The 23300-nt window shown below is 47.1% G+C and overlaps 1 protein-coding gene across 1 annotated transcript; it reads right to left on the reverse strand.

Annotated features, from left to right (window-relative positions):
- Window positions 1-17884: 17884 nt before the first annotated feature.
- Window positions 17885-21933, reverse strand: LOC109764429 (uncharacterized). Its single transcript, XM_020323244.4, has 3 exons — window positions 21717-21933; window positions 18343-18494; window positions 17885-18256 (listed from the first exon to the last, which is right to left on the reverse strand). The coding sequence occupies exons 1-3, from the start codon at window positions 21834-21836 to the stop codon at window positions 18082-18084; spliced, it is 447 nt and encodes a 148-aa protein (XP_020178833.1). The 5' UTR covers window positions 21837-21933; the 3' UTR covers window positions 17885-18081.
- Between the last annotated feature and the right edge of the window lie 1367 nt (window positions 21934-23300).

Genomic DNA, 23300 nt, shown 5'->3' on the forward strand with positions numbered 1-23300 from the left:
CTCCTCTGAAGCACGTGCGTGGCAGGCGAGCGGCTGCGAGAAGATCTTGAAGCTGGGCAACAGCGGCGGCACACGCCGGGAGGGTCGCGCTGCTGCTCTTGATCCAGGCGCCGTCCGTTGACCGCCTGAGCAAGCGCCGCCAGAAACTGCGGTTGCGCGTGGGGACGCCAAAGCCAAGCCTCGCATCCAGCCGGCTGCCATGTTCAACTGTCGTATATTTCTTCTAGCTGCTGTTTATCTTGTGCTTTGAGTCCGATTGGTGTACCTACACTCTTGTTCGTCGCATGGATGGATGGATTCGATTCGTTGCTGGTCAAATAAAAATTACTTGAGTCTGATTTGTTGATGCTCACACCCCTATTCAGAAATCGAACTCAATGTTTACCAGCATTGTTGCATGGATGGATGGATGACCACTTACAAATCCATTCCATTCCATTCTTCAAACCCAACACCAAAACGTAATCGTTCCGTTCCTTCGATTTATCCATACCAATCACAAAGACAGAACCGACCCATTACACTGGAATGGAACCATGCCATTCCATTACACTTCGTTCCCGAACCAAACACACCCTAAAATGCCCTCGGCGGGGTGACGAAATTTCAGGCGGTGGCACGACCGCCGGACCCATAATAACCAGCACCGGCGTGCCATACCTTCAGAGTCGCTGACAGCTACGGCCCACGTCGCCTAGGCCCCGCCTGTCAGGGAGAGCTAGGGCAGTAGCGCGGGTGCAGAAAATGGGCACTATTTATTGGTTGTCACATCAGCTCGGATCCGACGGCCAGGATCATTTCATCTAAAGATCTAACGGTGGGGATTCGTTTGGACACCCAATCCGACGGTCCAGAGAGCAAGTGCCCTGAGAAGGCTTCATCTTTGCTCACAATGTAACCATGGGATGTTCAATTATCTTTGTCTGTTAGTTATGGAGTTTCTCGGTTGTGCATGATACTTATACGTAGTTGGGAAAAGTATATTGTTTTCTCCCTCAACTTTACGGATAGTTTAGAAATATTCCTTCAACTTCTAAACCAGACAAACTTAATCCTTCAACAGTTAAAAACTGATACTTTTCGTCCCTCAGACCACTCCGGGTGGATTTGTACTGATGTGGACCTGGTATTTTCTTTCTCACTTGCACCACCACATGGCCACAGGTCAGTATGGCACCATCGTGTCCATGCTGGCACCGAGGCTCACTTTCTTCCGGTAGCATCATGGCCATCTACTCGGCTAGGTTCTGACTGGTCAGCTCCGATGCCATCATGGCCATCATGAATTTGAAAAAGTTCATAAATTCAAAAAAAATATCATGCTATTTCAACATGTTCACGGATCTGAAAAAAGTTTAAGGATTTGAAATTGCTCAGCCATGCAAAAAAATTGATGTCTTACATTGAAAACAATAAAAAAGCAAATAAAATAAAAGACAATAAAACAAAAGGAAAAATTAGAATGAAAACGTGAAACGAAACAAAACCAACAGAAAACCAGCGAGAAAAACAAAGTAAAAACTGAGATAATACCGGCGCAGAAAATTGACCTCTAGAAGATTTCCAAAAAAAAATAGTTAGGGCTCAGGGGTAGACTATTATTTGGGTCGGTCCCTTTTAGAAATCCTGTATGAAGGGCCGGAAGGGCCGTGCTTCTCAAGGAGAGTCCCCGCTTTTGTATCGAATCGGATAGGATTCCTCGAAGGGGAAAGGGAAAGTAAAACTTGTCTGCGTCGCTCTCAATCTCAGCGAAGCGACGGAGACCAATAAGAATCCTATAAGGAGGAGGAACGCTCACCAAAATCTACGAAATTTTCATACTAGATTAAAACCCGATCGATAGTATAGGTGGTGAGGAGCGGCCGGCGGTGGTGACCAAATCCCTAACTAATTGCTTGCAGACCGGCGAAGATCCATGTCGGCGGCGCTTCGATCAGCGGCGAGGAGGCTCGGCCGTGGCTCCCTGCTCCAGCGAACGCAGACGGACCGGCTCTTCTCGCCAAGCAGGCTCGTGCACACCCGTGAGGTATCTCAACCAAAGAATTAGTGAGTTTTGACACAAAATCGTAGAACTGTGGTTTCTGCAACCCTACCCTCTCGCGTCGCCCCCGTGGGCGACCAGGGAGAAACCCTAGCCGCCGGCGCCCGCACTCCCCCGCATCTCCTTCATCCTCGCCGCCGCCAGCAGCGCCGCCGGGCGAAGCCTGGCCGGCAGGGGCGGCGGCAGGGTTCCCTTCCCCTTCTCGCGAATAGGCTGGCGCGGGACGGCCGTTCGAGAGGAGGCGCCGGACTTTTGCGGGGTGCGGCGGCGCTGCACATGGATCCTGGCCGCGACATGCGCAGCGCGTCGGCGGTTGGGGTTCGTGCTCGCGGCGTGGTGCGGCCACTGGATCTGGTGGTCGCGTGCGTCGTCGGTTTCGGGTCAGATCCTTCTGGATCCGGCGCCTGTACGCCGTCGGCCAGCGCAGGATGGTGGCTTTCGTCGCTGACCAGGTCGGATCTTCATTGATCCGGCGCCTGGATGGATCTACGCCGGAGGTGTTGAGCCTTATGGTGCTTCCCTCTCTGGAGTTTTCGTGTCTTGGCTTCTGCCAGATCCGGAGCAGATGGAGATTGGTGGTACAAGATGAGGACCGGAGGAAACTTTGGTCGGCTAGCTCGGCCCGACATCGGCGACGGCTTTGACGTCGTTACCCTTCTTGAAGGCGAAGTCGAGGTCCCTCCTACCCACCTCCGTCCCCTTCCCGGACGAAAGTCCAAAATCCGTCTTGGATTGGACGGCGGCGGCTCCCTTCGTGTCGTAACCTCCATGGAGGCGCCGTCTTGGGAGGCTTGGGGATTCGGGGGAGAGTTGCTATGGGTGAAGAGCTTCGTGTGTCAGCTCCAGCAGAGGCAATGGTGTGGAGGTTGGCAGGAGGAGCGGCGTTCTAACTGTGTCAGATGCGTCTGGTAAGAGATGTCAAGTCATGCCTGGCCGACAGGTGCTACGCTGAGTCATGCCTAGTCGGCAAGTGCTACGCACGACAGATCTTCCAGAGTGTCCGCGTCAGGATGGATGAGCGCAGAGCGGTGGAGTCGTTGGGCGCCGTGGTGGCGTCGACGGATGGACGGACTGGCAAGAATGATGCGGATCCCTCTCCTGAAGATGGGACAGTGGCTCGATGATGATGGCGGCCTCTAAAACGTGTGCAAGGAGTGTACGCTTTAGGTTTGCTGCACCGGTTGTTTGTTCCGATACGTTAGATGGATGGATCGGCGACGGCATCGGCTTTAGATATGAGGAGTGAGAGCACTCCACATTATCATGTTTGTAGGTGTGAGTGGTGGCTTCGGGTGGCTTGATGTATATTCTTTTCAGAACCTCGTGAAATAATTAATAAAGCTGGCTGCATGCATCGATTGATGCCGGGGGTTTAACCTCCATTTCCAAAAAAAAAATCTCAACCAAAGCTGACATATTTTACCTCATGATTTTCCTCACGTCATCAAGGATCACGTCATAGAGCGATAATCCAATTCTGCGTAATGGAAACAGCAACTTGCATGTGTTAAGATGACTTTTCTTCTCCTTTCTATTTGGAAGGAGACAAGTTTGAATGTTTTTGATAGAGCAAAATTACGTAGCATCATATTGCTTTCATCCCAAAAAAACTGTCTTAGATTTATCTAGAAATACGGATGTTTCTAACACTAAAACATGACTAGATATATCTGTATTCAGACAAATCTAAAACAAAAAGTTTGGCACAGAGGGAGTACTTGTTTAACCTTGAACCGATTTAAAGTAATCTGGCCCTTATTTAATTAGCAACCAAACCGAACCTACATTATATATTCGCTCCATCTATCTATTATATATACATTAAGTATGGTTTTGTTATTAGGTGTTACACATGCATGGATGTTGCATTTTGTATATATCAAGCCTTACTTAATTGACGTACAAGACAATATCCTTCTTAAATTATTTACCGATCACAATCAGCAATTACTTAATGCTCCATGATACAAAGTACATTGATCATCATCTACGTGTGTCAATCCAGCATGCTCCTACAGACCTTACGCGTGAGATCCAGCAGAAGAGAGATGAGCTACGAAACTTGGTATCTAAGGCGGTGCAGAAGAAAAGGGAGTTGTATGCGTTGGGTAAGGCAGACAAGAATTGTGAGACTCTTGGTGAGCATCACATGCTGCCACTAGCACTCCCATATCTTTCTCGGCAAAAAGTCGTTCCAAAACCAAACGCCACTCTTAGGTACGTAAAATATCAGAGAATCAAATAAGATGCATGTACATACAAAATCGCTTGGTCTATTCTTCCTTAATTTTCCCGTTTGTTTGACAAGAATTGGCATTTTCTCTTTTGACCTGTAGGACCTGCATGCGGTTCTTTACCGAAAAAGGGTTCCCCCGCTTTGTATTTCAAAGCAACCAACACCGAGTATAGATAATGCTGTGGCGAGCAGCACAACACATCAAAAGAAAAAGAAGAAGAAACAAATGCCAACCACGGCAGCTTGGCAAAGCGCGGATGACCCACCACCGTGGCGCCCACCGGAAACAAAACACCACCGACCGAGGCTCCGATCCGCCGCGTACCAAGCAGCACCTCCAAGAAGGGATGCGATGCCGACGACGCTGCTGCCCGGACGAGTCCTCAGGTTTCCCCAGGCACGCGGAGGGAGGCGGGAGGTGGATACCACCGACACCCTCCAGGGAGGAATGGTGGCACCCGCAGGTGTCACCGCGTCGGGGCCGAAGCCGGCAGGGATTTCTCCCGCATTCCAACCCCAACCGCCCAACCGAACGGAACCGACCCGCCAAAACCGTCGCCCATCACCATGCGCCAACGCAGTAGCGCCGCCACCCACGCTGCCTTGCTACGAACACCACCACGAGGCCAAGAGGACCGGAGAGAAGCTCACCATGACGGGAGCAGCAACATCGACGCCGAGCGAGAGGGAACCACCTCCACCGCCGTCATGCGGGGGGCCCTTGCCTCCGGCACCGTCGCGGTAGCCGTCCGGACGCGGCAGCGGGGCATGTCGGGCCACCCCTGGCCCAGCCAGGCCCAAAGCGGGCCCGTTAAGCCCCGCCGGCCGCGATGCAGCAGGCCGGCGTCGTCGCCGCCGGCATCCAGTCACGCGTCGCATCTCCCCCGCCTCCCAGAAGCCACACCGGAGCCATCCCCGCTGCCAGCCCACCCAGGCCCAGATGGGGCCCGAAGGGCCCAGATCTGGGCCGAGCGGACGACGCCAAATCCCGCCGCCGCCCAGTTGCTCGCCTGCATGCGCCACGGAGCCCCGCCGCCTAGATGCACCCCCCGGAGCCGCTCCGCCCGCGCCGGAGAGCGACCGGAAGGGGAAGGGCCAGGAGGCCGCCGCCACCAGCAGCCCCAGGGCCAAGCCGGCGACGGCGGCGAGGAGGAAGAAGGGAGGAGGAAGCCTGGAGGGAGGGGGCCCGACGCGCGGCCGGTCGCCCGCGGGGGGGCGACGCGGTCGCGAGAGAGAAAGAAGGGGGGTGGCGTTTCATGCGGTTCTTTACAAGGGCTAACGCTTTATTGGATGCAGCTGCCCACGTGACAATATTCGTTTTGGTTACTGCTGTTGTGGTTAGAGCCAGGTGCGGCATTGGGGTAAAAGCCCAAACTGTTAATGAGGAAAACCAGGGAAGTCAAGATTGAAAATTTAGAACCAAAGATGGCTCCAGTTTGTTTTCAGTTAAATTATGATGACTTACAGTTTGGCTAGCTAGCACTACGATATGGTTGTGATATTGTGTGACATGATATGTTATCGTATCTCTATCTATCCGAGTAGATTGCATTTATGAATGAAAGCCATAGGTTATTTTTGTTCTGCTGTTTCAAGATGACCCAGAAGCATATTTGCTAGTGACAAATGCGTCCCGAGGCCTTCCCCTGTCGGGCCATTGAATTGTACTAGTAGATAGCAATGAGCAGGTAGTGCTGAGAAACGATCACATAGTTTAGGTACAAAGCCATACTCTTGTGTAAAGATGGATGTTCAAGTTAAAACAGGTAGGTTTAGGGTTTTGCGTGGGGTTACATCCACCTCACGTCTCAATATATAGATGATCAGATTACAATTACATACGTATCCGTATACGTGTACAAATACAATATATGCAAACTAGACCCTATTTTACATGCCCCCTCAATCTGAACTACCTACAAGGTTCAGATTGGTTCTGAAGCGGTCTAGCATCTGACTGGTAGCGGGTTTAGTAAATACATCCGTTAGCTGATCATCTGTTGAAATGAACCTGACTTCCAATGCACCTACAGCTACTCGTTCCCTCACAAAATGGAAATCAATCTCAATGTGTTTGGTCCGAGCATGAAACACTGGATTCGCCGTCAGGTAAGTTGCCCCTAAATTATCACACCACAATATGGGTGTGCACTGCTGTGTAACTCCAAGTTCTGTGAGAACTGAGTCTATCCAAATGGCTTCAGCCGCGCCATTGGCCAATGCTTTATACTCTGTCTCGGTGCTAGATCTCGAGACTGTAGGCTGCTTCTTTGAACTCCAAGATATAAGATTGGGTCCAACAAACGCAGCAAAGCCACCAATGGAACGCCTGTCATCAACACAGCCTGCCCAGTCTGCATCGGTGAATATACTGACTCCAGTAAATCGGGACTTACGAATCCGTAGTCCTGTGTCAAGCGTACCTTTGACATACCTCAGAATATGCTTGACTGCTTCCCAATGAATCTCCGTAGGCTGAGACACAAACTGACACACTTTGTTCACAGCAAAGGAGATATCGGGACGAGTGAGTGTCAAATACTGAAGTGCTCCAACTACACTGCGATACCTGAAAGAGTCATCAGTACCCAGTAGTGCACCACCGTGACGTGAGAGGCGCTCGGATGTAGCAAGTGGAGTGGAAGTGGACTTGCAGTTCTCCATGTTGACGCGGTGAAGAAGATCAAGCGCATACTTTTTATGTGTCAATGCTATGCCCCCTGAATGAAAGGACGCTTCCAATCCAAGGAAGTACTCCAGCCGACCCAAGTCTTTGATGGGAAAACTAGCAGACAAGGACTGCACAAGGCGATCAACCACAACGGGTGTAGAGCCAGCAATCACAATATCATCAACATACACCAACATGTATATCTGAATAGCACCGTGTGAAAAGATGAACAAGGACGTGTATGCTTTGGAGGCAACAAAACCAAGCTGTGAGAGGCGCTTACTCAACCGAGCATACCAGGCACGAGGCGACTGCTTGAGCCCGTAGATGGACCTCTAAAGTTTGCAGACATGAAAGAGATAAAGAGCATCCTCAAATCCGGGGGGCTGCTGCATGTAGACATCTTCGGCCAAGTAACCGTGTAGAAAAGCATTACTCACATCAATCTGTCGAAGGCTCCACCCACGAGACACAGCAAGAGAGAGAACCAGGCGAACCGTGGCAGGCTTCACCACTGGGCTGAAAGTACCTCCATAGTCTATCCCTTGCTGTTGAGTAAAACCGCGAGCAACAAGGCGAGCTTTGTGCTTGTCGACAGAACCATCCGGACGATGCTTGGTTTTGAAAATCCACTTGCAACACACAACATTAACACCGGGAGGCCGAGGCACCAACACCCAGGTGTTCATGTGACGAAGAGCAGCAAATTCCTCAGACATGGCGGCACGCCACGCGGATTCACCAAGAGCATCATGATGAGAAACCGGCGCGGCGAAAAATGCACGTCGACGGGAGTCATACCGAACCGTGCCATCGGTGTAAGTCTTGTCCTTGCGCGTATGATCACGGTGATGCGTGACCATGGCATGCCCTGGAGCTACATCGCCGGTAGAAGGTGGCGGCTGCGACGGAGACCCGGCCAGTGGTGTCACGACTGAGGACTCAGCGACAGGTGACACGGGCCGGGGCCAAACGGTGGGCTGGGCCGGTCCAGGCGACGCGGGGAGCCGGGCGAGGATGACAGCCCGGGAGACGCGACCGGCGACCCAGACGAGGCCGAAACGGTGGGCTGGGCCGGTCCAGGCGATGCGGGGGAACCGGGCGAGCGTGGCAGCCCGGGAGACGTAGCCGGCAACCGACCCGAGGCCGCGGACTCACCAACTGGCGAGGCGGGTGGATCAGCATCGGCAGGCGTGGCATGCACGTCCGATGCATGCACGTCGATCACAACGTCGGGCGCAGGAGCAGCGACGGTTTCCTGGGAAGAAAACAAAGCAACATCGCCTGCAGGTAACAAGTTAGATGATAAATAGGACATGTCATATTTGCGCACATGGACATCCGAAATTGGTTCATTAGATGGAAAGGTGATGGCATGTTCAAGAGAAGCAATGTCAACCGAAACACCTGGGTTGGAATAAGGAAAAACAGTCTCGTCGAAAACAATGTCACGAGAAATATATATCCTCCCCGAGGTGCGATCAAGACACTTATAGCCCTTATGCAGAGGGCTATAGCCAAGGAATATGCACATCTTGGAACGGAACTCAAGCTTGTGAGCATTGTATTTGCGAAGACTAGGCCAGCCAAGGAATAGTTGGGCTGAACATGAATCAAACGGAACAAAGGTGTGTCCTTGTTGAGAACCGGAGTGGGCATACGGTTGATGAGGTAACATGCCGTAAGAAAAGCCTCATCCCAAAACCGGAGTGGGAGAGACGAGTGCGCAAGTAAAGCAAGGCCGGTCTCTATCAAATGACGGTGTTTGTGCTCGGCAATACCGTTCTGCTGAGATGTATGTGGACAGGACACACGATGAGAGATGCCCGTGCGTTGAAAGTAGCAATGGAGTTTGTGGTATTCACCACCCTAATCGGACTGAACGGCCTTGATTTTACAATCCAAAAGGTGTTCGACATGAGCCTGAAAATTATAGAGAACTTGCTCAACATCAAACTTGTGTTTAAGCAAATAAATCTAAGTGAAAGGCATGTAGTCATCAACAAAGCTAACATAATACTTGTCTGAATGTAACACCAAGAAGCAATAGCTGGACCCCAAACGTTTGAATGTATTAATTCAAGAGGTACCGTAGTGACATGATAAGACGTAGAATAAGGTAGTTGGTGGCTCTTAGCACGCTGACAGGCATCACACACTAACGGTGAATTATTTGAACTAGAACAAGTGAGATCTGTAGGAGATATGCCCTAGAGGCAATAATAAATGATATTATTTATCTCCGAGTTCATAATTATGTTTATGTTCCATGCTATAACTGCTATGGTTCTCGAGTCTGCAATAACCACGAGGCTCGGAGGAAGACTCATATGCACGTGTGGAATAATAAACGGTAAAATGTATTCCTAGTCTGGCCTCTAAGACTAGCTCAAGTGTTGCATGATGGTTATGTTTTCCTGATCATGGGCATGTCTATGTCAGCAACCTTGAGGGCACAATGTTAAGAGAACATTTGTGTTGAATCGACCCGGATTGATGTTATGCTATGAGATTCATTCGTCACAAGTTTATTGGTACATAACACAGAGATGGTTAACGTTTGCATGATTCCTTAGACCATGAGAGTATCGAGTTTCTTCATGCTTGCTTCATGAACTTTGGGGTTTGTTAAACGTCATCCGTAAATGGGTGGCTATTACGGCGGCTTACGGGTTCATGGAAAAGTGTGTCAAGTAACTTGATAGCTCAAGATTGGGATTTGCTCCTCCGACGATGGAGAGATATCTCTGGGCCCTCTCGGTGTTACGGTATCCATCATCGTCTGGCCAGACACTTTGTGATTTGATCACGGGGATGCCGGAACACGATAACGAGAAAAGAGAACAATACCGGTAACGAGGTAACTAGCATAGTGGACAAGTTGTTGATCCACGGGAATGCCAATATGTCTCACCTCGGGTATTTGTAACATATCGCGAAGCAACAGGAATAGCACACGGCAACTGGAGGTTCACTCGAATATTTATTCGTGTGGGTATAGGGGGTCAATGTGGGTGTCCACGGCTCCGATGTTGATCATTGATCGGAAGGGGTTCCGGGTCATGTCTATACTTCACCGAACCTATAGGGTCACACGCTTAAGGGTCATCTATCTGCTGAATACTAGACAGGGAGTCTGAGAGAAAATCACCGGAAAAGTTTCGGACATCGAAAAGTTTCGGACAGCGGAATCGTACCGCAGAGAGAGGTCATCGGATAAGTTTCGATGATACCGAAAAGTTGTTTCGGGATACACCATTAAGTCAAATTGGTTTCGGCACATGCCTGATAATTCTTGGAGGATGCCAGAATCATTCTGGAAGCTTTTTGGAATTTTCTGAGATAAAAACCGGAAATGTTCCGGAGCTGCCGGAGCCACTTCAGATGCGTTTCGCAGATGAAAATCACTAAAACCGGAATTGTTTCGGAACGCGTTGAAAATCATTTTAGTGGGTACTGGAAATGTTCTTAGCCCACATAAATATTTTCAGTTCGATCAGACGCTGAAAAATGTCGTCGTGAATAGTGAAAATCAGCTTTATGGTTACTTTATGGAAAGCCACCTTTTGGGGCTTTGCTCCAAAAGATCTTGGGGATGACATGGATGGATAGGAGCCATTTTTTGGGCCCCTCATGGGGGTGTGGCCGGCCACATGGGGTATCCCCCCTTGGGGACCCTCTTGTTCCTTGGTTTCACTCCTAGGTCCTTGTGGAAGGACTTCATTCATGTGCATTTTGGGTTTTTTGTGAAACTACCCTACCCCCTTGGGATTTCCTATAAATAGAGGTGGAGGGGCAGCCCTCCACACTCATCCCTTGCTCTCATACACATGCCATGCATTATCTGGCTTCTTCTCTCCCTCCCACGAAAAGAGTTCCGTAGAGCCGTAAGGCTGTCTGGGTTCCGGCAGGAACTAGTTCTGGACGGCGAAGCCCTGCCGGATAGATGACACCGTATGTGTGCAACTCTGTAGAGAGATCGTAGTTTCGGTCTTAGTTCGTGAGTGCCTCCCGAAGGGCTGTCCATGTGACCGTCCGAGTTTCGAAGGTCCTCCCGAAGGGCTGTCCGAGTGACCGTTCGAGTTTCGAAGGTCCTCTCGAAGGGCTGTCCGCGACACCGTCCGGGGGGCTGTTCGACCGCCTCCCGGAGGGCTGTCTGAGGAGCAGATAAGGGTATACATCCTCGCGGTTGGGAGGTTGTAAATCCTAGCTGCGGGGATCTGCACCGCCGATCGTCATCGACTCTACTTCCCGCTGCGCTACGAGTCGGTGACGAAAAAGATCAAACCATGTATGTAGTCTCCATAGTGGTCCTGGGCTGGTGCGTAGGTCGAAAATTTTTTGTTTTCTGTTGCGTTCCCCTACAGTGGCATCAAGAGCCGTGCTATGCGTAGATGCAGGTTTCGATCTAGAATACATGGAGATGTATGGGTATTGCATAATATAATTAGGTAGTAGATGAGATCTATTGCTGAAAATTATTTATGCGGGTGACAGATGAAATCTGTTACCCGAGGTTCTTGTTGCTTCCCTAGAATTTGCGTTTTCTCAATCTCAAGACAGCATGGTGGAATTTGACAAAGTTCTGGCAATCCGTGATCCTGATTGATCATGGAAGTGCTATCAGTTCTTTGGGTTCTGCCGTAGTCAAAAGAAAGATGAAATTCGCAGATGAAAGGGCATTGCAGATATGATCTGCACGGGGGTCATGCGTATGACGAAGTTTAGTATGGGGCTCGAGATTTAATTATCCCGTGTTTCATACACCCCGAGATGTTAATGTAGCAACTTGAATAATCATACTTGATGATAAAACGTTGGTAGCTGCGGTTTAAGTCAAAACCTTAGAAGCCACGTAAAATAAAATTTTGCATAAACCTATTAGAGGCGTCTAACTTGGTTTTGCAGGATGTGCATGTGATGTGGTATAGCAGTGCTCATACTAATTCGATTATGTATGAGATGACTATATGATGTAATTTGATTAACATGACCTGCGTGTCATGATTCGGCATGATGGCTGGAGCCATATGATTGCACTTTAATGACCTGCGTGTCAACCTTGTTGTAATGCATTATTTTGTTAGCTATAGAGATAGCAATATTATCTGGTGCATCGACAAGGTGGTGGCAATCTTCGCGAAGGTGAACACCGACGCGAATGCCGAAGACGAAGAAATAAAATACTTCTCCGTCAGAAAGGGCTATACCATATCATGCTATTATGAATTGCCTGAGATGTTTATCCCTTATGATGCACCCTTCTTGATTGCGCGGTAGTCGCTTTTATTAGGGTGATCTCTCACTTAAAATATCAAGTAGTTAGTGTTCTCCCAAGTGTAGCACCGTCACGGCACCTATCTTTTCGGGGTGCGCCATGGATGCATGGGTACGAACGATTAGAGAAGTGTGAGGCGGGTGAGGTCAGACCTCGCAGCAAGATCACTTGGTTGTCTTGACGTTCATGGCAGGATCGTCCTGAGCTCGGAACACACGCATCGAAAGATGAGCAAGAGTCACATAGAGATGTGATCGGCAAGTTGGCCTACCGATTAAAATTCCCGTTATGAGATGATGATTCTATGGCGATGAATTGAAGTCTGGATCTTGTATCACTCAAAATTAATTGTGAGAGATATTGATTTGAGTGGGAGCGCACTGTTGAATTAACATGTTTAATTCTAAGTGCAATTAATTATGAACACTGTCTAAGTGTTTCTTGCATAATAGTTGTAGAATAATGGCTCGCATTTCCACCTTCCCTATTAAAATTGAATAGCTGTTAAATATCTGGTTAAAACTTTACGATTGGTAACGTAATATGAGGATTGTCCTCAAAAGTGCCGAGAAGGACATTGTCCTATCGCATGCTTTCCGTATCCTCCCGCTAATGCTATGGATCATGTGACTCTCGTCCTTCGATCCAAAAGCTAGGATTCTGTTACAGTCAAGTAGAATATGTTTGCTTCCATGAAACCCAAACTTCGAAAGTTGGGATAGTTATATGATATTCATGAAACTGAAAATTATTTTCAGATACAAACAAAGCAATGTTTGTTTGCAAGTATTAGTAAAAGTGTTTACTATGCATTTGACTGTTGGGAAAGGGATCCAGAAGAACGCCTGTCATATAATGAAAGGTGAATAAAACAACAACTTAAAGAGAAAGGAAGTGTCCAAAGGGTGTTAGTATGACTTACACGCCTAGGAAGTCCGGGGCTAATGCCACTCTTAAGTTGGGTGCTTCTTCTGAGAGTAGGAGAAATACTAAAAGTTAAACTGTTAGAAGTATAAAGGCAAAAGGAAAGAAGACTGGAATATCCAGCTCATGTATGAATGTCATACAAGTTTTTGATGTATAGAAGGCTGGTCAAAGATATAGTTCTTGCGAATTATGGTTAAACATGTTAATCACTAATTCTTGGGTATTGTGAGTTCATCACAAAATTGCCCGCTCGATTGCATTCTGTTGCAACTCGATGTAAGAACTACTATGGCCTGAAAGACTAGCTAGAAATGAGGTTAAGGTATACACAGGGAACATAGTAAATGTTACTATACCTTCCATCGGTGTATTGCCGTCTGTATTTATTTTCATAATTCATTTAGAGTTTTACAAACTCTATCCCATTGCATAAGGTATCTTGCAAGAAGGTTGTTCATAAGAGAACTTTTTATGTTCGATGTTATGAATAACACAAGGGCAATACTTTCATTATGAATGAGATGTATGTTATGAATATTGATAATAATACAATACCTCTGGGTTTACTTTCATAATTCATTTTAGAGTTTCATACACTCTAGCCCATTGCACAATGTTTGTTGCAAAAGAGTTGTTCATAAAAACAACAATTGTTGTTAAGTATTATGAATAACATGAAGGGCCATGCTTCCATCCAAGATGGCATGTATGTTATGAATATTGATGGTAATATGATACATCCATAACACTGACGCTAAATGTCGCAAGACTAAAAAAATACCACACAAGTGTGGCACTACATTTGGTCACATTGGAGAAACCGCATGGAAAATTCCATTATGATGGATTTTGAAGTCTTCTTGATTTTGAATCATCTGACACTTGCAACTTTCCTCCGAAAAGTGAAGTGACTAAAATACCGTTCACAGGCCATAAGGAACGAACAACAAACTTATTAGTGATCATACATTTGATGTGTGTAGTCCGATAAGTGTTGTTAGTGGTGGATTTATTTATCTTCAGAAATGACTCAAGTAGATATATGGATATTTACTTGATGAGACGTAAGTCTGGATCTTTTGAAATCATTCGAAAGGTTCTCAAAAATGAAGTAGAAGTTATTGTAACAAGAAAATTATGTTTCTGCAATTTGATTGCACAAAGGAATATTTGAGTTACATGTTTAGCGAATGTCTGATGAGTTGTGAAAGGGGTTTCATAACTTGCACCTCCCGGAACACCACTGCAAGTGGAAAGTCTGTGGAGATGTAATCAAACCATTTATGACATGGTAAGGTGAAAGATGACATAAATAAATTTGCCATTATCCCTTTTAAAGTGATGCTTTAGAGACTGCGGCTTTTACACTGAAAAGAGCTACATCGGGTCTGTTGAAATGAAGCCATGGTATGGTACGCCCAACCATGTTATATCTTTTCTTAACATTTGGAATATGGGGCTTGTGTAAAAGGTTACAAACCTATTCCAAATCAGACAAGTGCTACTTTGTAGGTTATACCAAAATGTTGGGTATTCCTCCCTCACTATACCGAGGCAAATAGTTTTGCCGCGAAACGGTGTGCTTTTAAAGAGAATGGTTCTTTCAAAAAGGTGAGTGGGAGAATAGTGCAACTCGACGAGATAAATAGTATCTACGTCATCAGATCAAAGGAAAGAGACCTTGGAAGTAATTCCAGAGTTTCCTACCGCGACTGATACGGAAGTCTCTACAATAAAATGTATGAACTTCGGTCGAACTTGCAGCTGAACCACGTAGGCAAGGCTCGTGCAAACCTCTCAGGTGCGCAAACGAGATATTGTTGTTAGACAACATTATACCTACGATACACAAGGAAGCGTTGATGGGCCCTGACTCCGGAATTGGCTAAATGCCAATACAACCCGAGTTAGTTTCCATATAAGTGATTCAAGATTAAAACCTTGATACACCTTTCGGAAGACTTAGAGTCTAAAGAATATTTATGGAACTTAAAACTGATACGGATAAAACCATAAAGCTCGACTTGTTGAAATAACAAGTTCAAGAGTTGACTACGATGAGGTTGTTTTCATCGTAGCGATGCTTAAAGTCGGTTCGGGTTGAACTAGCAATTAATACATATTTCAATCATGAGATATGAAACATGGATGATAAAAGGATTTCCATCTGATGGAAATGAAAGCTAGGACTTGTATATGATACAGTCCAAAGTAATTTGTCGATCCAGAGGATGCTAGTAGGTATGCAAACTTCAGAGTTCCAGCAATGGACAGAAGAGAGCAAAATGGAGTTGGAATCTTCGGGTTTTGATGAAATGGTCAAAGGGGTTTTGACTTCATCAATGGGTAACGAAGATGCTTGTAATTCAAGAAAGTAAGTGGGAGCGTAATAATATTTCTAAAAACCTTATGTGTTTGGCACATTGGTAATTGGAAATAAATTTCTTGACACAAATTAGGACTTCATTTGAAAATAGTTTTTCGATGAAGTGCTTAGGCTAAATAGCCTCAATATTAGGCATGATGATCTATGGAGATAGATTTACCTAATGGGGCTAAGCAATGAATACATATTGACAAGATGCTAAAACCTTTTAGCATTTAAAACGCCAAGGAGTGATTCTTGCCAAAGTCACATGGAAAGAGTTTTTGCAAGACTCGGTGTCCCAAAACACTGATGAGTAAAATACATGATGCAGATTCCACACACTTTTGTGTTTGGATTAATCATGTATTCCATGGTATGTAAAACAACCAGATATGTCCGATACTCCCATGGTGTTGCGAGTATGGATACTAAAGTGATCAAAGTACTGATCGTGGGACAACAGTGAAAGATGTCATTGAGTACTAGAGTAAGTACTGATGATATGTTTTCTTGCAAGCGGAGATCATGAAGAGTTCGTTGTAAAATGTTACATCGATAGTCTTCATCTTTTCACCCTGCGATTTTCGATTTAAGTTAAGGGTTTTGTGTAACACACAATGTGGTGGCACAGTTAGTTGGAATTTGTTCAAACTAGTTACTGTGGCGAGTGGGAGTCTGTAGGAGATATGCCCTAGAGGCAATAATAAATGATATTATTTATCTCCGAGTTCATAATTTTGTTTATGTTCCATGCTATAACTGCTATGGTTCTCGAGTCTGCAATAACCACGAGGCTCGGAGGAAGACTCATATGCACGTGTGGAATAATAAACGGTAAAATGTATTCCTAGTCTGGCCTCTAAGACTAGCTCAAGTGTTGCATGATGGTTATGTTTTCCTGATCATGGGCATGTCTATGTCAGCAACCTTGAGGGCACAATGTTAAGAGAACATTTGTGTTGAATCGACCCGGATTGATGTTATGCTATGAGATTCATTCGTCACAAGTTTATTGGTACATAACACAGAGATGGTTAACGTTTGCATGATTCCTTAGACCATGAGAGTATCGAGTTTCTTCATGCTTGCTTCATGAACTTTGGGGTTTGTTAAACGTCATCCGTAAATGGGTGGCTATTACGGCGGCTTACGGGTTCATGGAAAAGTGTGTCAAGTAACTTGATAGCTCAAGATTGGGATTTGCTCCTCCGACGATGGAGAGATATCTCTGGGCCCTTTCGGTGTTACGGTATCCATCATCGTCTGGCCAGACACTTTGTGATTTGATCACGGGGATGCCAGAACACGATAACGAGAAAAGAGAACAATACCGGTAACGAGGTAACGAAGCAACATGCCCGGACCAGCCGGGGCGCACCGGCCACCGCTGCACGCCGAAGAAGGCGGGGCGCACCGGCCACCGCTGCACGCCGAAGAAGGGGAAGGGGAACCAGATCGGCCGTCGCCGCGCCCAAGGGAAGCCGGCAGGGGGGTCTCCCCGTGCTGAGCGCCGCCGTCCCGCCGCAAAGGGCCCGGCTGAATGGGGACGCTCACCGCCATCGCTGCTGCGCCGGCCCCCCTCCCCCACCCGAGCCATAGAGAGAGGGCCGCCCGCGACCCGGTCGAACTCGACCCGCAGCGCCAGAGTCGACGCCGGGGCGCTGCAGGGGAGCAGCCGCCGCCGACACCACCCACCGACCTTGCCGCCTGTCACGCCGCCGCCACGCAACCATCGCAGGCCCACGCCGGAGCGCAGCTGCGCCGCCGCGCCCGGAACGAGCACCGCGTCCCGGCCCGAGAGATCCGGCCCGCGCCGTCCCCCCCCCCCCCCCCCCCCCCCCCCCCGCTAGGAGACAAGAGGACCTCGCCGCCGCCGGCGACGATCCGGCTTCGCCCGCTCGCGCCCCCTGGCGGCGGCGAGGGAGGGGGAGAGGAGGAGGGGTGGGTGGGCGGCGGCGCTAGGTTTAGCCTCCCGAACGCTCGCGGGAGCGTCGCGGGAGGAGGGGAAAAGCTCGCGCGAACCAGACTCGGAAGTCCACACTCCTGATCTTCATTCCCTCTAAAGATTAATGGTACATGAAACTGTACTGCTAAGTCACAAAAATGGAATTATCTTGACACACTGGGGCAGTTAGAGATCAATCATGTCTTACTGTTACAGAACACAGCAGAGTAACCAAATAGTCATCATAGGTTACATTGAAAGGATGCTAAACCCTTTCCACACAAGCACGTTTTCAGCTCTGCATAAGACAAATGAAATACAGTGTGAGCAAATAGCTCCCACATCCTTACACAAATAAACTACTTGCCAAGAGACACCCAAATGACATCAACATAGTACTATACCACTTGAGCCAACATTCTCACTGATAACTCAGTCTTAACATATAAGATAGAACTTTTCACCAAGCATCACAGTTAGTTCAGCCTTACCATAACATTCTCACTGATAACTCAGTCTTAACATATAATTTAGTCTAACAAAGCCGCAGTGTCCAAACAGAGCAATGGCAACTACATAAAGTGCTGGGGTTAGTCGCTATGCAACTAGCTGTCCTCAAAGTTCTACATTGGGCATCAACGCGGCCATCCTCTTGTTAAAATCATCCTTCTCAGCTGGCGTCATCTCCTTCTTGCCATCAGGCACATCACACATAGACATGTAGCCATAAAGGAATGCTGGGCTATACATCATGACTAAATGGTACCACTTTGCCCTGCGATAGAAGCGCCTGCAGGGCAGTACAAGAGATATTAGAGCCGTTGTAAACCAAGACCGTAACAGGCATATAGAACTATACCGGGCTCAAGATCATACCAGACAGGGTCCTCGGGTTTAGGCTCCACATGGGATGAGAGGTGCTTGATCAGGCCCTTCTGGTTTCCTATCTTGTCCCTGTTTTCGGACATCATGTGGTAGAGCTCCTCTTTGACCTGCTGGATCTCAGCTGAATGAGTTGTGGCCGCCTTCTGCATTGTTATTGACAGAGCAAGACAGGGAGAAACCGCATTAACCCAAATCAGGAACAGATCAATATCGAAGTTTATCTCAGAAGTAGAGCAGGTATATATGCTTTATGACAGCAGTAGCACTCAAAAAGATTCCAAGAGGCGTGCAATCAATCAATTGGCAAACAATGTAACGATAATGTCATTCAGCACTTGAGTCTGACAGCATGCACTAGCACACAGCTAAATTCAGCCAAGCATGCAAGTAAATGAAGACCAGCAGCATATCAAGCAAATTCTGAACCCAGGATTATTATGCCCTTCTTTCAGATTCATATTGTAGCATTTGGTAAATGAGAAGGAAGCGCTAGGTTGCTAATTAAACATGCAGAGTACAATGGAATTTACAGAAGAGGTTAGGAAGTCAGGTAGATCAGGGGAGACCCTGAACTTAAGTTGATTTAAATCCTCCTTAATCATAGCAGCCCGACCTCCAATGTAGGAGTCACACCATCAAAGTATTTCTAGTTTCTTTGCTTCCAGATATTCCAGGTACACAATTTCTTTGAACAATTTATGCGGCCAGGCAGTAGCAGCATTGCTCATCATCTCAGGTAGATCCCTTGTGGTATCCCAGGTAATACGAATATGAATGGTATTCCAACAAGAAGCACTGAATGTGCAAGCAAAGAATAGGTGTATGGTGGTTTCTTCCACGTTATCATCACACAAGCAGGCAAGAAAGATCCTCTCCAATATCAAAGCACCTCCTCTTAAGCATATTCCTAGTGTTCAGTCTATCCATGAGCCATAACCAAGTAAAAACCTTGGGCGTGTTTGGTTCCCTGGGTGCATCCAACCTGCATTGCATGAAGGAGCTTGGCTGGGGTTGGCCTGGTTGAGCTGATGCAAGAAGGAGTTGAGATGTATGTTTGGTGTACTTGCATGATATGGACCAGGCTCATCTCAGATGTTGTTTGGTAGGATGCATGAGGCTGAACAATATGATAGATGTGGAATTTGATTCTAGGTGTTTGTACAAGTATGTAAAATAATTAAAAGATTGTTTTGGTGACATACACTCCAACTTAGATATCTTTGCTGAGTGAAGTAAAAGAACATTCTGAATCAAACACAGATAAGAAATCATAATATTCTGAATCTTGCAAACTTCGTATGAAGATCATGTGAATCAAAGAGTCAGCTAAACAGGGAATGAAACCAAATATGTGTATTCCAGTATCAGCATTCATGAGGTCCTATATTTAACATACATGCACGGAACAGCCAGCCCTCCTAAGGCACCTTTTTTACCGTGTATTGCTGATCTCTTGATCCCCACAACACAAATACAAAACAAAACTAGCTTCTCTCTCTCTTGTTCTTCTTCCTCCAGATCAAATCAAAAGAAAATTATGCACAAATTATTCTTAACAGAGAAATATGCAAAATCATCTCAAATCCATAGGCAGCTCTCACAACCAGATCGGACCTCTACAAGGCCAGCGGCCGAACCAAGCAATAGATGATAAATTGTAGACAACCTGAACTAAGAACTTGGCTCTGAACTGTAGCCTGTGAAAACAACAAATAAGACATACTCGTAGTTAGTACTTGGAAGTTTTCGACAGTTTATCTGTACCTCAAAGCAACTAAATAGCAGCAAGTTAAATTATCTCATTATGAAGAGCACTAGTCTGAAACTTCAATGACGGGAACCTGTCATGTTAGATATTTGGAAGGTAGGCTTCGCAAGGAGTCGGGGATTAGCAGCATAACACTGGGCACACTGGTACAGCAGCTCAAGCACAAGGTCCGGCAGATCTACCACGGCCAGGCTTTCCCCGTCAACAAGGGCACAGCACGCGGGTCCGTGCTTGCTCACACGCGGGATCGTGCGGGCGGCCGCGAACGCCCAGCCGGTGCGCGCGCGCAGGTGGTGTACGTGCCGCCGGAGTCCCCTGCTTGCTATCACGGCCAGATCGGGCGGGCGGCCGCGAGCGACGGCGAGCAAGTCGCCAATAGCTGGGAACGGGAGGGAGGGGCCAGAGCTCGGGAAGAAAGGGAGGGGAAAGGGAGAAGGAGAGCTTTGCCTCGGCACCGACGAGGAGATGCAGCGTGGCACCAGAGAAGAGAGCGGCAGGGGAAACGGGGGAAAATGCGAGCTGAGACGACCGGAAGAGGAGACCTAGCTCGCGACTCTGCACGCGCGGGTGCAGGTGCGGGCCTGGCTCGCGGAAACGGCCGATCCCTGCGTTTCCCCTCAGCCTGGCTGGGAGCCTGATTTTGCATCCGCCGGGCCTGGCCCAGTGAGACGTGCAGCCTACCAAACGCAGGGAAAATTGCATGGTGGGTGCGACGCAGGTGCGACCCAAGGAACCAAACACGCCCCTTATGTTTCATGATGCACTTGGATTTCCATATGATGGTCAGAACAGGGGAGGGTTGTATTTGCCTGAATCAGATTCTATAGTACTTATTTGGCATGTACCGTACATCCCCCCAACATAAGATCAGATAATCAGGACTCCAAGGCTCGAGCCGCACACTGTTCAGTTTGATTTGGAGGTCCTGAAGATCTTCACGAGCCTCCAAGGATAGAGGCAGGTGAAAGTTGTGCAGATGGTCTTGAGGTACTATGAATTGCTGGACTGAGAGATCCTCCTAAAGAGCAAAAGCGAAGAGGTGCTCGCATTGGTCCATCAGCAAGCCATTTTGTTCCCAAGCATCCGTCCAGAATAGAACAGTGTCACCGGCATTCACCATACAGGAGGTGATCCCTCTGCATACATCCATGTTTGAGAAAAAAAAAACCTCTTTCCAGCAGAAAGATCCACAGGGTTGCATGGCATGAGGAGGGGTGTTGTCATAGTATTTTTGCCAAACCAACATCACCCAAGGCACATCCGTCATTGTGAATAAATTTGTCTATGTATTGTAACGCTTGGTTCTAAATTTTCAAATTTATAACGCCCAGCACCCCTTTGTGTTTGGGAAGGCAACCCAAATTCCAGGGAGCAAGAGAGTATTAGCTAGGGATCTGGCATCCCTATCAACCACCTTACAGAGTATTCAGGTTAACCACATGACAAACAAATTGCAAAAATAGTGACCACCTGAACGTAACCTCGACGGTCACGACTAATTTAGTACCCGCATCCCGTGATGGGGATGAAGAATCCGCATTAGCTTAGGGTTGGGGTTCCGACTCCACCGATGCGTGAAGGGGGCGGGGGGGCTTACCGTTGAGTGCAGGAACCGAGAGGGCGTGGGCTGGGGATGCTGCGCCACCGCCGCGGTCAGCGACGGGCGGAGGCCGCGGCCGCCGAGCCGCTTGCACACCGAGCGGACCGCCATCGCCATGAGGGCTTCGTCGAGGTTGCGCCGACTGCAGATCGAGAAAGAAGAGGAAAAGGATACGCTCCGCCCGGTCGCTCGTTTGCTTTCTTTTTTTCTTTTTTTTTCTTTTTTGAGGGGCGGTCGCTCGTTTTCTTTACCGGGCCGGCCCATGTTCGCTCGCACGCTGTCTCAGAAACATACGCTTCGCCCAGTCGCTTTTTTCTTCCGTTTTATTTGTTTCTTTCATGGTTTTTATCCTTTTTATTTTCTTCATTTTTCTCGTTTTTTTATTTTCAGTTTTTCATTTGGTTTCCTTTGTTTCTTTCGTCAGTTTTACCGATTTTCTTTGGTTTCTTTCGGGTTTTTTCTTCCCTCCCCCACCCCCCCCCATTTTTCTTTTTATTTTTTCAACGCATGTATACATTTTCATATGCATAATTTTTAGACACGTTTACCATTTTTCAAATACATGATTAACAATTTTCTAATATATGTTTGGTACACGTTGTACATTTTTCGTATACATCTAATACATTTTTTGATACATGTCTACTTCTTTTCATACCCGCTATACATTTTCATATACATATAATATTAATTTTTTTATAAACTAGGTAATTGCCCATGCGTTGCAACGGGAGGATTGAAGGAAATATGCCCTAGAGGCAATAATAAAGTTATTATTTATTTCCTTATATCATGATAAATGTTTATTATTTATGCTAGAATTGTATTAACCGGAAACATAATACATGTGTGAATACATAGACAAACAGAGTGTCACTAGTATGCCTCTACTTGACTAGCTCGTTAATTAAAGATGGTTATGTTTCCTAACCATAGACATGAGTTGTCATTTGATTAACGGGATCACATCATTAGAAAAATGATGTGATTGACTTGACCCATTCCGTTAGCTTAGCACTTGATCGTTTAGTTTGTTGCTATTGCTTTCTTCATGACTTATACATGTTCCTATGACTATGAGATTATGCAACTCCCGTTTACCGGAGGAACACTTTATGTGCTACCAAACGTCACAACGTAACTGGGTGATTATAAAGGTGCTCTACAGGTGTCTCCGAAACTACTTGTTGGGTTGGCGTATTTCAAGATTAGGATTTGTCACTCCGATTGTCGGAGAGGTATCTCTGGGCCCACTCGGTAATGCACATCACTATAAGCCTTGCAAGCATTGCAACTAATGAGTTAGTTGCAGGATGATGTATTACGGAATGAGTAAAGAGACTTGCCGGTAACGAGATTGAACTAGGTATTGAGATACCGACGATCGAATCTTGGGTAAGTAACATACCGATGACAAAGGGAACAACGTATGTTGTTATGCGGTTTGACCGATAAAGATCTTCGAAGAATATGTGGGAGCCAATATGAGCATCTAGGTTCCGCTATTGGTTATTGACCGGAGACGTGTCTCGGTCATGTATACATTGTTCTCGAACCCGTAGGGTCCGCACGCTTAAAGTT

Source organism: Aegilops tauschii, chromosome 1 (assembly GCF_002575655.3).
Source record: "Aegilops tauschii subsp. strangulata cultivar AL8/78 chromosome 1, Aet v6.0, whole genome shotgun sequence".
NCBI classification, from domain to species: domain Eukaryota; kingdom Viridiplantae; phylum Streptophyta; class Magnoliopsida; order Poales; family Poaceae; genus Aegilops; species Aegilops tauschii.